The sequence below is a fragment of the Diabrotica undecimpunctata genome, chromosome 7 (genome assembly GCF_040954645.1).
Source record: "Diabrotica undecimpunctata isolate CICGRU chromosome 7, icDiaUnde3, whole genome shotgun sequence".
In the NCBI taxonomy this organism is placed as follows: Eukaryota; Metazoa; Arthropoda; class Insecta; order Coleoptera; family Chrysomelidae; genus Diabrotica; species Diabrotica undecimpunctata.
In genome coordinates, this window is record NC_092809.1 from 327,867 (window position 1) to 343,446 (window position 15,580).

The 15,580-nt window shown below is 31.4% G+C and overlaps 1 protein-coding gene across 1 annotated transcript; it reads right to left on the reverse strand.

Annotated features, from left to right (window-relative positions):
* Positions 1–1,082: 1,082 nt before the first annotated feature.
* On the reverse strand, positions 1,083–6,362 carry LOC140446159 (uncharacterized). Its single transcript, XM_072538689.1, has 2 exons — positions 6,227–6,362; positions 1,083–1,490 (listed from the first exon to the last, which is right to left on the reverse strand). Exons 1-2 carry the CDS (start codon positions 6,287–6,289, stop codon positions 1,140–1,142), a joined length of 414 nt encoding a protein of 137 aa, XP_072394790.1. The 5' UTR covers positions 6,290–6,362; the 3' UTR covers positions 1,083–1,139.
* Between the last annotated feature and the right edge of the window lie 9,218 nt (positions 6,363–15,580).

Below are 15,580 nucleotides of genomic sequence, written 5' to 3' on the forward strand. Positions count from 1 at the left end.
TTTGCCCTACTGTGTCAAAACGTGCCATGTGTCAATTTTGTCAGTCTAAAAAACGTCTAATGACAACCCATCATTGCGAGCACTACCGACGTCCATTTTGCGCCCTTTGTTGTCAGCAGTGTAGTTATAAAATGTAGAATTTATGATTTTTTTGTGACTTCTTTTCCTCAGCGTAGTAAATTTTACGATGGTTAATGTAAATAAAGGTAAAAATAAAGTTAGTATTCTAGGGTTAAAAAAATGTATCTTCCTACTTCAGATCATTTGGAACTCGCCGGCGTGTTTTCACGTGGAATATTTGACTAAAAGTGAATATATTCAATATTCAATTCGCGTGAATTCAGCTTTCAGAGTCTCACCGGTTGGGGTCGCTGTTTAATACCAACTTAGACATTAAAAATAACTATGAAGATATTTAATGAATTTTATAGATTTAAATATCTAAAGATATTAGTTGGAAATATATAATTTAGGAATTGGTTAAGTGACGGACTCGTTACGTTACCACGATACGAAATGGACGCTTCAGTGATACGCCTTGTCTGAAAGTTTTTTCCAATTTGATTGTTCTTACCATTCAATTCTTACCGTAAAACGTGCAACTTTTACAATTCTGCAGCCACTTTATCTGGATAAAAATTTTCTTCAGCTAAAGCTTAAAACTTTTACGCATCAGAAAATATTAAAATGGAAACCTAGAGTAGAAACGAACAGGGGAAACCCGACATCTGGTTAGAGCGGTGGAGAATACTCCGGTGGAGTGTGATAAGCGGAAGAGAAGGAAGACGGGTAGAAGGAGTAAAGGGATCTGATTATAGGCCTATAGATCGATAGGTCATGCAGTCAAAGATCCCTTCGGTTCTATAACGCTAAAAGAAGCAAATAATACCATTTATTTTAATTTGTTTGCTAAAAATATCACATTGACTTTTTGGCCTTAACAGACAATTTAAATTGTTTTCGATACCAAATCCAGTAACGATGACTGTACATTCTAAACAATTTCTAGTGTACAAGAAATAAAAATAGATACATTATAAATATACAGAAATAAAGAATATAAGTTCAGAGAAGCAAAAATGTTTGATAAAATAAAAATTTTATTTTCAACAAAAATTCTTTACCAGCTAATGTAACATTTAAACCTTATACGCTCGTCCATGATACAAATATGCCTCAGTAAGGCATTTAATTTTCTGGGTAATATTTTCTTTGGTTAATTTTTCATCAGTAACACATTTATCGATATATTCAGCTAGTTCTTTGTTATACTTTTCAACGTCTTTAAGTTCTTGTATAACATTTTTATTGATATAGTTGTCATCGGTTAATAATCCGACCTTTTTTGAATAACATAACTTTATTCCATCTGCTACATCTTTTGGTATTGAACTAGGATCTTTTCCTTCAACTCCATATTGCTTGTTACATTCTACATGGAATTTTTGAAAGTCGTCATTTGTCAATCTTTTGGGGTCAGTTTGACCAGCCTGAAAACACAAAAAAGAAATGTGAATAAAATATTTTTAAGATTTGTGCCTTACGGATTTCCAAAACACGGAATTTTAGAAGAGTAAAACTTTCAAATCCTTCCATGAACCAATTACTCTTTATAACAACAATATAACTGATCTTTATTAATTATTTTCAAGAGCTAAAATAAAAATACAAAATATCTGATAAATTGGAACAAATAATTGGAAAAAAGTAGTAACTCTAAATAAAGTTAGGTTTGTTAACGAATTTGCTGCAAAACGCATTTAACAAACATTAAAAAAAATTTTGTTATAATAAATGTTTCTCCTTTTTTTAATTAAGAAAAAATCATTTAAACAAAAAAATTGAATTTTGATAATTTACAAGAATACGCTTAGTCTTCCTGGAAATGTATAAAAATGAAATTAATTAGCATTAAATATATTAGATAAGAAGGAAGTATCACAAGAAAATATATTTCATATTATTATTGAGGAGCTAATGCAGATCAAAATCGACCGTTTCAAAGAATTAATGAATTTGATATAAACAAAATCAAAACCTGGTCGTCAAAGAAAAGGTAAAACCGACAGCAATTCCAAAAAACTTGCTTCGTTTTCTGATAAAGTACAAGACGAAGAATTTTGCAAGAAAACTTTGTTAGATACTTTTCTATTACATTGCGCCGTATTCAAATATTGCAATCCAAACTTGAGAATAGTATCACTACTCCCAAAGATCAAAGAGGAAAATATGGAAACAGGCTTCACCCTTTTGTAAACGCTGACAGGGATATGGAAGATAACACATAAAAATCTTTCCGAAACAACCTAACAACTATCCAAGATCTAAAACACAAAAAGAGTGTCTTAGTCCAGACGTAAATTTGTGTAAAATGTATACAATGTTCAAAGAATAATTTCCAAGCATAAAAGTTAGTCGTGCAATGTACCCACAAGCTTTTCAGAATGATTTTAATTTGCGATTTGGAGTCCCGGGATCAGATACATGTAAATATTGTGGTAGAACGGGAGCTACACCATCGTAAAGTAGATGCCGGATACAAATTTCTTAAGGAAGATCAGAATACTGCTGTAAATAATGTGGTATTATCCCCAAAATATTACAATTCCTATAAAGAATAAGTTCGAAAACGAATCAAAAACATTCACAAGAAACAGCCTTGATTGGAATGTGTAAGTCAGCAGAATTGTGGATCGCGACCTTGTTGTTGTCGTAGGCTGATAAAACAAACTTGACTCACTTATGAACTAAATTCACGTGTAGATGGCAAGTCGATGTACCACGTATTGGTAATTATGAAGTAGTCTCGGAGCAACTTCAACTAAGTACTAATTACATTTAGGATAAGTAATATTCTAAGAGTGTACAGTTGTGTTCTAAATAAATGCGTCATCTAACTTTATAACCACGTTATTTACCATAATAATACTAATGGTGTGGTTTTGTGTATTGATCTATATCTAGTAATATTTTGTCCAACATTAACGTACTTTTCTATGTTCTACCACCTTTCCACCAAATTTCTTGCTATAACTTTAAAATTTGCAATTTTGGAAGCAGTCTAAAGTAGTATTAGCAGTATTCTAAAATACATCTTAACGAATTACAGCAAACTAAGAGAATGATTTGTTTAGACCAGCAAGTTCAAAAATAAAAATAGCCTTTATGATTGCCAACCTCCGTAGGGAGACGGCACTCTAAGAAGAAGAAGAGAAGGTGAAAAAAGAACCCTTGAATTGTAGTCTTCCATTGTTATCTCATCCAACTGGGTTATTTCACAGAAGACAATCAAAACTTTTATGTACAGAGCACAGTTTTTTGGTCGAGTGATAGAGATTTCGCATACCTTTAAATTTCCCATTTTTAACCATTTTTATGGAACAAAAAGACTTCTGCGATCTAGACGAGGTGGAGAAAATGACGAATAAAACAATTACCAAAATTACGGATCCAGTGTGAATAAAATTTGCAAGTGATGATCCAATGATGTCCAGTTTCCGGAAATCACACAACATAATAAGCCCATGGGAAACACTTTCAATTATAAAAAAGAAGCATAGTCTTCAAACGAAGCCTCACTAGAATCTTTAAAGGCGTTATATAATGCTTTAATCAAAATTAGTAGGGTAAAAAACTTAGTGGATGTGACAAGATATAGACGATCAATACAAGCCCTTTTATACCAATTTGGCTTATGCCGAAGATTAAAGGCGTGAAATTTATAATACGATATCAAAATAATAATAATAAATTGACTTTTTTTCTTATTTATCTTTTTATTTTTGTTATTTTTGACTTTCTCTTAAAGGAGCTGTTAAACAATGATTATTGTTATTTATGTAAATTTATACATAGATCCACAAGGAAACTAAGTTCCTGTAGTTGGCTGTATACCATATAATAAAAAATTTTCCAATAAAATCCTTTATAAAAAGGTATATAAAAAACCCCGTCGGGCTATGTTAAAAAGACAAAACGTTTTCGGAATAAGTATTCCATCATCAGTGTCCTAAAATATTTAACCACTTAATTAAAAAGAACATGAAATGATTTAAATTTTGACTAAGGTTAATGTGAAATGTGGTTAATACTTACAATATATTACATGAATGTAGCCACTAAATATGAGGGTAAAAACCCTTTAAAAATTAATATGTGAAGTTTAGTTTACATTATGTCGTGTTTACAAATAGGATGGTAAAGTTACCGTTGGATTGGTAACATGGCGACATATGACTCTACATAAAGTTAAAATCATTTCATACTCAGGACTTGCAACTTTATGTAGAGTCATATGTCGCCATGTTACCAATCCAACGGTAACTTTACCATCCTATTTGTAAACACGACATAATGTAAACTAAACTTCACATATTAATTTTTAAAGGGTTTTTACCCTCATATTTAGTGGCTACATTCATGTAATATATTGTAAGTATTAACCACATTTCACATTAACCTTAGTCAAAATTTAAATCATTTCATGTTCTTTTTAATTAAGTGGTTAAATATTTTAGGACACTGATGATGAAATACTTATTCTGAAAACGTTTTGTCTTTTTAACATAGCCCGACGGGGTTTTTTATATACCTTTTTATAAAGGATTTTATTGGAAAATTTTTTATACATAGATCATTGTTCCACCGAACAAAAATTAAAGCAGAATTGGTATAATAGAAACATTATTATCAACTGGAAGTATTTATGATTTAAATTAGAGGCCGTTCGATGCTATGAATAACAATTCACATATACATTGTGTATTTTAGAATGTTTTTTTCCAGTTTTTAAACAATATTATTATAATGTAACATAAATCATTGTTTCTGTGCACGCTTCATTTGTTATTGTAATTATTTCACAAACTCATCCATAGATTGTATACCGTCCCACACTAAGCGCTCACCGTTCTAAACTGCTAAAATTTCATATAATTTGTATTCATCATTTTTAAGCAGACTTCATAATATAAAAATAATATTGTTCTGTAGCTATTTTCTTGTGGTATTTTAAAGTAATTACTATTTTAACGGGAATAAACCACAATCATCATCATCTTGGTGCTACAGCCTTTAGAAGGCCTCGACCTTCTCAATCTTTCTACGCCATTCTGTTCTGTCCTTGCTTGCATTTTCCAGTTGCCGACTCCCATCTTCTCGGCATCTTGTGTTACCCCGTCCATCCACCTCAGCTTTGGTATACCCCGTCTTCTCATTCCCACGGGTTGCGCTGTTAGAATCTTTTTTATCATGTTAGATTCAGGGGCCCGAGCTACATGTACTGCCCACTGCAGGCGGTTTCACTTAATTATAGTGGTAATATCTTTACCACCAAACGTATGCTTGTAGATATTCTGCAGTTCAAAGTTATATCTATCATATTCCGTTCTGACAGACCGCTCCGAATACCTTGCGTAGCACCATGCCTTTGATCCATATGTGAGAACGGGGACTATCAGTGTTCTATACAGCCTTATACGAGTTTTTTGAGACAGACGTTTGTTAGCTAAGTACTTTGATAGACCATGATAACACCTGTTTGCAATTATTATTCGCCTTTTTATTTCCTCAGATGTGTTATTATTGGGGTTAACCGATGTCCCTAGATATATGAACTCTTTGACTGCTTCGAAGTTTTGGTCATTGATGATTAAATCTGCGTCAACATTTCCAGCTCTTGTGTTTGTGTTAGTCGCGATGAGTTTGGTTTTATTTTGATTTATATGTAACCCCTCTCGTTCTGCTGCTGCTACTAGCTCGGTTAGGATTTTCGAAGTTCTCGCCTTGGTTCTTGTTATAATGTCCACGTCGTCTGCATATGCTAGAATTTGGACTGATCTATTAAATATTGTCCCCCTGCTATCTAAATTAGCGTCTCGTACAACTTTTTCTAAGGCGACATTAAAAAGCTGACACGCCAGCGCAACTTCCTGCCTCAACCCCCCTATGTATTTTTAATAGACTTTTTAATTTAAGTTTACATAATACTCTGTATTCTTCTTTTTCGTGTGTTGGTAAACATTGAGATATTTTCTCCACTGAGCTAATTATGTCTATTTTTTGAGAACAATTACCGATGTGGAAATTGAAACGTCAATAAACATATTTTAATCTTCAATTGTGGCTTATTCCCATCAAAATAGTAATTACTTTAATAGAAATAATAACTTCACTACATACTTGATATAATAATCATAGCTTAACAGTACAAAACTAATAAACTTACATTTACAGTTGGAGATAGAACACTAAACAGACTAAATAAACTCAATACAATCTTTGTATTCATGTCGGATCGTAATATTAAAATATTTTAGTCAATTAGTTATTTTTTGGGTATAGGTTCATTTATTGAAAAAGAGAAATTATTACACTATTCTTAATTTTATAATAATTATCCATTGTCTTTCAAATGATAACATTGTAGGTATTTATTGAGGTAATATTTTTACATAATCGCTGCACTAATTAAAACGACTATTATGTAGGCAAATTAATTTTTATAATTATTATCAGCATGCTGATATTATAGTTGTTCTTACTTGCTTTGCTACTTTGGCTTTTCATATTCGTCATAAAATATAATCTATTATTTTAAAAGTCTCACTTTTGAACTTTGAATACAGAATCATAAGCTATAATCGTTATAATTTTGAGTAAACTATACACAGTCAAGTCTACAATAGCTACTTGCACCGGTCAAGTCCTCGCACTAACAGAATACATTGAAGAGGGCTTTACAGAAAAACTTATAACAGGGGCTGCTTTCGTAGATTTGACAGCAGCCTATGACGCAGTAAGGCACAAAACATTGCTCCGCAAATTATACGACACTCTTAATGACCACCATTTGGGTAAGGTCGTATATCCCTTACTGCAAAACAGACGTTTTTTCGTTATGCTGGAGGGTAAAGTAAGTAGGTGGAGAGTTCAAAAAAACGGTCTCCCACAGGGAAGTGTTATAGCACAAATGCTATTTAATATATACACAAACGACCAACCTACGGCGACAAAAACCAAGCACTTCCCCTATGCTGACGATCTTGAAATATGTGCTCAAGGAAGTAGTTTTGAAGAACTGGAGGAGAAACTCGAAACTGCCTTAAAAAAAATTACGACGTACTACCTGCAGAATTCCCTGGGACCCAATCTTTCTAAAACCCTAGTCTGCGGTTTCCACCTTCGCGCAAAGGAAGCCAAGCAAAAACTTCAAATTGCGTGGAATGGTAATACATTAAAACACACAAACTAACCTGTATATCTTGGAGTATCTCTGGACTGGTCCCTCACCTCCAGACAACATTGCATAAAAACGAGAGGGAAAGTAACAACTAGGAACAGCATACTCAAAAGGCTAACCGGAAGCAAATGGGGTGCACTTCCTGGCCTTTTGAAAACAACGGCAAAAGCACTGTTTCTCCACTGCTGATTACGCGTGCCCCGTTTGGGACAGATCTGTCCACACCAAACAAGTTGATACTGCGCTAAATAAGACATGCAGGATAGTAACGGAGTGCATGAAATCAACACCACTCTCAAATCTATATAAAGCAGCGGGTTTTGCAGAACCCTTAACACGCAGAGACGTTGCAGAACACGTTAGAGAAAATTAAACAGATCGCGTACGAGCGGCATGCCCTATACAAAGCTCGAACACCGCGAAAGTGACTAAAATCCAGGAAAAGCTTCCTTGGAACAATGCAAGATGAACCGCCTCTTCCCCAGGTTCAATGGACTGACCAGTCCCTAGACTTTAAAACGTGAAAAACTATGAATAGGATAAGAACGGAAATGGGGAAAAATAGACCAAGATGATGTGAACTGTGACTGTGGAGAAACACAGAATATGGAACATCTTTCATGCAGAAACTGTCCTCATCTATGTACCCTCTAAGATTTGTGGCTCGTCAACAGAGATGGAACTGGATACTGGGCAGAAATTTTATGAATGACATGTACCGACACGATAAAGTAAAGTAAGTACAGGAATTGGTCGCTATAGAAAAGTCAAAAAGGTTGCTAGTCATATACAGTGCGTACATCTTTCTGCTGGACACATAGGTAATATACATACATTGAGGTAATTGTGACAACTACGCTTTCTTAAGCTCACTGCTGTCGTCAAGACCACCTGTTGGAAAATCGTACAATTCCAGAGGCGTGGTTATTTCATTATTATTTTTTAGAATTGAATTATTTTATTATAAATTAATTCTATTATCTGTCAGTGCCTTTGTCGTTCTGTGAATTTCTACGATTAAAGCTTTTACCAAGAAATGATTCGGGTTGTCTAAAACTGTTATCGACAAGTAAATATGTGCTACGACGGCGAAGACAGTACTACCATAAAATTCATACTTGTTATTTTATTACATTTTTGTTGATTATTGAAAATTAAATAGTCTATATAATATCTTAGTGGGAATTGCATAACCGGTAAATGATCAATCAATCAGCAAAAATATTATTTAAAACATGCGAACAGTTTTTGCAATCAGTGTTTTTTTAGTATCAGCTGTTGAATTTATGTTCGATTGCTTTGTTTTAATAGATTTCGTACTTGCGAGCGCCCCAGGAAAGGGAAAAGGTCAAAGGGCCTTTTATTAGAATCCTGATTTCACACCAATTCATTAGACCTATGTATAGTTGGTTGCCTATCAGTACCCACACAATTCTTCACCATAATTCATTCCACATACACCAATCAATAAAACACTTTTCTCCAGGTTCTTAACATAAATTCAGGACAAATTCACAATTTAAAACTACAACATTGATGGTTGCTATTGTTAAATTATTTTAACTTTAACTTATTTAATTTTTAAATATTGATGGCTTCTGTCATATTTAGACACATACATTAAGTTACACTGACTGCTTTGTTCGGACTTCCGTCCTAACATGTCAATTTTGTCATTCAAATCAGTTGCTATCATCAAGTCCTCGTAGACACTTCGTCTCAGGACCAGCAACTTCATGTGGAGTCGTACGTTGCCATGTTATCATATCAACTGGTAACTTTAACATCCTAAAATATAATACTAAATAATGTAAACTAAATTGTAACATATAACTTAACGGGTTTTTACCCTGATATTTAGTGGCTCAAAACATGTACACCTAGTAAGTATTAACCACATTTTGTATTAACCTTGGTCAAAATTTTAACTTCATGTTCTTTTTAATTAAAGTGGTTATATACGTTTTAGGACACTGATGATGGAACATGGATTCCGAAAACGTTTTGTCTTCATGACATAGCCCGTTTGGGTTTTTTAATTTATATACCTTTCATAAAGGATTTTTACATAAAATTTGTTGTGATACATGGTATACAGCCAGCTACAGGAACTTAGTTTCTTTGTGGATTTTGTTAAAATCTAGTTTACAGCCAATTAATTCAGACTTATGTATAGTTGGTTGCCTATCAATACCCACAAAATTTCACCCTACTTCAGTCTACCTACATTAATTTATAAAACATTTTTTTCAATGTTCTCAACATAAATATGGGACAAATTCACATTACAAACTACAACATTGATGGTTGCTACTGTTATATTATTATAATTTTAACTTATTTACTTTTAAATATTGCTGGCTTCTGTCATATTTAGACAATTACCGTAAGTTACACTGACTGCTTTGTTCTGACTTCCGTCCGAACATGTCAATATTGTCATTTTATTCAGTTGCTATCAACAAGTCCTCGTAGACACTTTGTCTCAGGACCAAGTAACCTCATTTAGAGTCGTACGTTGCTATGTTACCCATTCCACTGGTAACTTAAACATCTTAACTTTTAAGAACATATAATGTAACAGAAATTTAAACTAACAACATTTAACGGGGTTTTACTCAAATATTTTAGTGGCTCAAAACATGTATATTAGTCCGGTAAAATAAGGATGCAACCTCGGAATGAAAGATAATAAGCTGAAAATTTGCATACGTCTTTATTTTGATGGTATAAAACTTACCTCAAAAGTCTCATATAATCACGTGTCCGCGACTTAAGATATTTAAGGTCAAAGGTCACGAAAATGAGTTTTCTGCAAATATCTCGTTTCCCTTACACTTTATGACATTTAAGGTGGTAAGAAGAATTGTAGAATGGAAAATTCTCTTCAATTTTTGTCTTAAGTACTTTTATGTACCTTCGACCCTTCTTAAGATAGAGCGCAAAGAGTGGGGGACCGCTTACCTGTGTATACGGTAACGCGAAGTCAGCCAGTAGGATTCAATAAATAATAAGTTATATAGTTAATTATTCACTTAAAATACTATTATTATCATTAAATTTTTATTATTTATTATTTAATAAACTATATTTATAGATATTAATTATAAAATATATATTTTTTATATAATATTTATTTTATTTTTAACAAACATACAATATTAAATGAAATATTTCAAATGGACTTTAATGATATTTTTAACAGCTGTATATACGATAAATTAAGATCAAGTGCAGAATTCAACAATAATCATTTTTATATTTAATTAAATACTAAAAAAATCATATTTATTATTTTTTTAAATTATATATTAATTTATTAATCCAATAATCGATTTATTAAAGTTACAAATACAATATATATTCTTTTATTATGTATGGTTAATATTTTTGTATTAATTTTCTTCTTCATCGTCTTCTTCTTCTTCTTCTTCTTCTTCTTCTGACTGCTCAATATCGGATTCATCATCATCATTCTCGTTTATTAAAGTTTATTAAAGTAAAGCGTTTAGACATGATTGTCCATTACACTGCCCACAAATTAAAGTACATTGCAATCCTGATTTCCTGCATCCGCAATTAGAACCACAACCTTTTTTGCAATTGCAAAACATTGTATTCAGCAGTTCTTCTGGTGCTAGCAGTAATAATGTTGTTATTGGTTCCAGAAATTCATTTTGCATTACCCAGCCGAATTCTTGGGGTTCTAAATCATTTCCCAACCAAATTTGGGTCTGATAATAGACACGAATGATATGCTGACGAGCTGCTGCACTTGATGGTGGAAGACTTGATAACTGCACTGGTTTGTTGAGTCTTGTTGATATGATGAACTGGGTGTATCGAAAAGAGTCTATATCGTCTTCTGATGTTGGAGCATTATACGCTGCTAAGAAAATACGTACTCCATTTTCAAATAATTCTTGTACAGAGCAGTTTTTTTGTTGAAATAGTTGAGGTGACTGATGTAAATGGTGATTTTTTTCGAACATTTTAATAAACAATATTTTACCTTTCCTATAAATCGCAGAAGTCGTATCACATCCACTAAACGCGTGTAAAAATAAGATGTGTTTCTTAGAATGAGGGTATTTATAATTAATATCTATAAATATAGTTTATTAAATAATAAATAATTAAAATTTAATGATAATAATAGTATTTTAAGTGAATAATTAACTATATAACTTATTATTTATTGAATCCTACTGGCTGACTTCGCGTTACCGTATACACAGGTAAGCGGTCCCCCACTCTTTGCGCTCTATCTTAAGAAGGGTTGAAGATACATAAAAGTACTGAGACAAAAATTGAAGAGAATTTTCCATTCTACAATTTTTCTTACCACCTTAAATGTCATAAAGTGTAAGGGAAACGAGATATTTTCAGAAAACTCATTTTCGTGACCTTTGACCTTTAATATCTTAAGTCGCGGACACGTGATTATATGAGACTTTTGAGGTAAGTTTTATACCATCAAAATAAAGACGTATGCAAATTTTCAGCTTATTATCTTTCATTCCGAGGTTTGCCCCCTTTTTTGCCTTATTTTACTGGATTATATTTAGTAAGTATTAACCACATTTTGCATTAAGCGTAGTCAACATTTCATATTTCACGTTCTTTTTAATTAAAGTGGTTATATACTTTCAGGTTACACTGATGATGGAATATACATTCATAAAACGTTCTGTAATTGTAATATAGCCCATTTGGGTATTTTATTATATACCTTTTATAAAGGATTTTAAATAAAAAAATTTTAAATTAATTCTCTTTTAAAAAGGGCTTTCGATTTAAAAAACTTGGAAAAAAGGAATTGGTTTTTTGTGGTTTATTTATATTGAACTAAAATCTAAAATAGAACAACAAAACTCTTCAAATGGTTTAAATCAAGTTTATACAGTCCAGTATGTCCATAATTTCTTTTTTAGTTACTGTTTCTACTGTAAAACAGTTACGAATACGTTTAATTAATTTTTGATCATTTCCTGCTATCTTATTTACTCCCTCTTCATTATATTTATTATCATCAGTTAATAGTCCGATCTTTTTGTACAAGCAAAAGGCGTAGGCTGTCGTGACCACTTCTTTTTCTTCTCCAGTTTTTGGCCCAAGAAAATATTCAATGTAGGCTCGGGTATGACACTCTACATGAAAAAGTTCTATTGCACCTTCCGGTAAATGTTGTAAATGTTGAGTAGGCTGGAAAAATAAGACAAAATAATGTTAATAAAATAAAATGTTACGCACATACTGCAAATATGCTACCAACGAAGGGTTCTTGACGTAATCTTTGAAATGTTAAATTTTCGCTTAAATAAAATCACATGAATATTGCTTAAAATTTTTGACTATTTGCCATTTACGAAAAGCACTTCATTTTATAAACATTACAAAATTATAATTTGTGTTAGCACTCTTTAAAAGTTTGAGAATGAATAAGTGGTATCTGACCATAGATACATTTGACAGGTCCTCTAAAATACGGGTAGTTCAGGGTCCTATTTTAAATATCTGCTATGGTGCATTTAAAAAACAACTCAATTTATTGAATTGTGATATATATTTGAAAAATCTTTGATGCCAATCTTATTATCGACAGAAATTTGATCTTTTTATGTGAATTATCTCCAGTATGCATGTTTTGTTTTAGTTTTGTTTTTTTTTGGCTGTTTTTGGCTAAGGCTGTTGTGTTTAATTTGTTTGTTCGTTTGTACACTGTGTGTGCAACAACCCTTCTATGCAGATATTGATGTGTTTGCCCAATATATGTTGAATTCCAGTCTTTACAATTTACTTTAAAATACATTGTAAGAACGTATTGTGTTTCTTTTCATAGTGTTTACTCTCATCACATTCTTTACTATGAGTTTGTGTTTTCGCATGTCTTATTTTCTGCCTTATTAATGTGTTCATCCTCTTGTATTCGTTTTTTTACTTCTTCTTTTTTGGTACATGAGTCTCTGAGTCTATGAGTATTTTTTCTGTCATCCACCCTTGTTTCTCTCTTGTTATTATTGAACTCATTTTTTTTCTTAAATGATCTTTATTATATCTTTCATTTTCATCCAGTTTTTCTCAGTACTTTCCTCTTTACTTGATGTTGACTTTATTTTTTTTTGTTCTAGTATCCAGGATATTTCTTGTTTTACGTTATCATTTGACAAATTCCCTCTATCAATAATAAATTTTTGTATCTTTTATATATATATATATATATATACATATATATATATATATATATATATATATATATATATATATATATATATATATATATATATATATATATATATATATATATATATATATATATATATATATATATATACAGGGTGGTCCTTAAGTAATTGTACAAAAAGAAACAGTAGATTCTACACTTTAAAATATTACGATTTAAGCTAAATTGCTTTAATAAAATGTTGATATTAAGAAAGATACAGGGTGTTAAAGTGCAAATTAAAAATTTTATTTTTAGCTATAACTTTCATGTTTGTAAACATTTATGCATAAAAATTTACAACTGGGTACTTTTATATATGAGAAATTATAATTTGATGCACACTTTGATGTAGCGGATAGAGGGCGCCACATATGCCACATATGTGGCATAAATTTACACTTAACTTTTTTGCTCTTTGAGTGAACTGTATTTGTGATACAAAATATTAAAGATACATTATTTCAACAAAAAAAAGGTATACCTGTTAATAACTTTTAAACTCAATAGTTTTCGAGATAATCGCATTTAACAAATCAGCTGCATATTTCTGAGTTAAGGCAATTACCCCAGGCAACGAAGGAAAAATAGACAAAAACATTAATAAATCTAAATTTTGGTATAAAATACCAATAACTAAAGTTAATAGTTAACGAAATATTAAATAAAATAAATATATCAGCAGGATAATTAATAATAGGATATGACAAAAAACAGAATAATAGGATTTTACATCAAACATTTTATATTTTATGTTAAATTAAAGTCGTAATCAAAACATTTTGTTTACAAACCAAATTAAGAAATAGTTAAACTAAATTACTAAACTTTTTGTTAAAGTAAGTGTTCGATATGTCTACCATTTTCATTAATTCATTTGTCAATATATTCCATAAAAATCATCTCATATTAAATAGCATCATTGGTTCTAAAGAAACTGTTGCAGTATTTATTTCTTCCCATATTTGGTTGCAAATGTTTATGGCATTCTTATAGACACGTTGTTTTAATACGACCCATACACCAAAATCAAGCGGATTAAATTCTGGGCTACGTGGTGGCTATAATGTATAATGGACGAATCTATATCCAAATCTTATAGTATATTATGTCGCAAAGGTTAAATAATGTATTAAACTGTGATGTATCTCATTCATTGGTTACTTATATACACTCATATAAGCTTACGAGTAACTATAATTACATATCGAACAAATGGACTATTATGATAATGATGATAATATTATGAACTAACGAACTAATATTATGCTGAACTAAATTGCCTGTTTGTTTACTATATTTATAACAATATCGGTTATTAGGCCAACGATGATGTTTTTGTAAAAATGCTGAGTCTTTAAGTTAAGATTTGTAGCAAAAGTATTATGAAACAACACACGTGTGTTATTTCATACCTGTGATTTAGTTTCCATTTGTCATAATAAAAATGGGTAAACAACAATTTACGTAATGAATAATAAGTATTATTTTGGGTTTTTTTATAAATTAAATAATTATATCAATATCTCACCACATTGCCAAGGAATATGACTGCCACGTCCAATCCAACGTTCAGAAAAGGTATATTTAACTATGTTCTCAACGCCTTCTCTCTAGAATGTGGTGGTGTACCATCTTACATAAACCATATATTTTGGTTTTTCAGCATTTTACATGGGAAAAAGTAATACAACGCCAGTAGGTATAGAAATTTAAGAAGCGATAGAAAAGGGAAATTGTATACATGATGACGGCCAGCGTCTGAATACGAACACGGCACCTAAAGAAGAAGATGAAGAATATTTTCTCCAATAAGACATTTAGCAGCCATAACAAAAATTTTGTAATGTTACATTATCATCTTTGAGTTGTTTTAATAAGAATAAACTATGAATTATGCTTATCTGCAGGTATTGATTGCTTTACCGCACAAATATCACAACTAAGAATTATGAGGCAGCTGACTTATAAAATGCGATTATCTCGAAAACGGTTAAATTTTGAGGTTACTAACAAGTATACCTTTTCTTTGTAAAAATAATGTATGTTTAATATTTTTTAACACAAATAGAGGTAACTTTAAGAGCAAAAAAGTTAAGCGCAAATCTATGCCACAC

Coding starts and splice junctions, on each gene's coding strand:
- LOC140446159 (XM_072538689.1), bottom strand. CDS start 6,289: ATGAATACAAAGATTGTATTGAGTTTATTTAGTCTGTTTAGTGTTCTA. Junction 1,491..6,226: donor TTCTATCTCCAACTGTAAAT/GTAAGTTTATTA, acceptor TTGTGTTTTCAG/GCTGGTCAAACTGACCCCAA.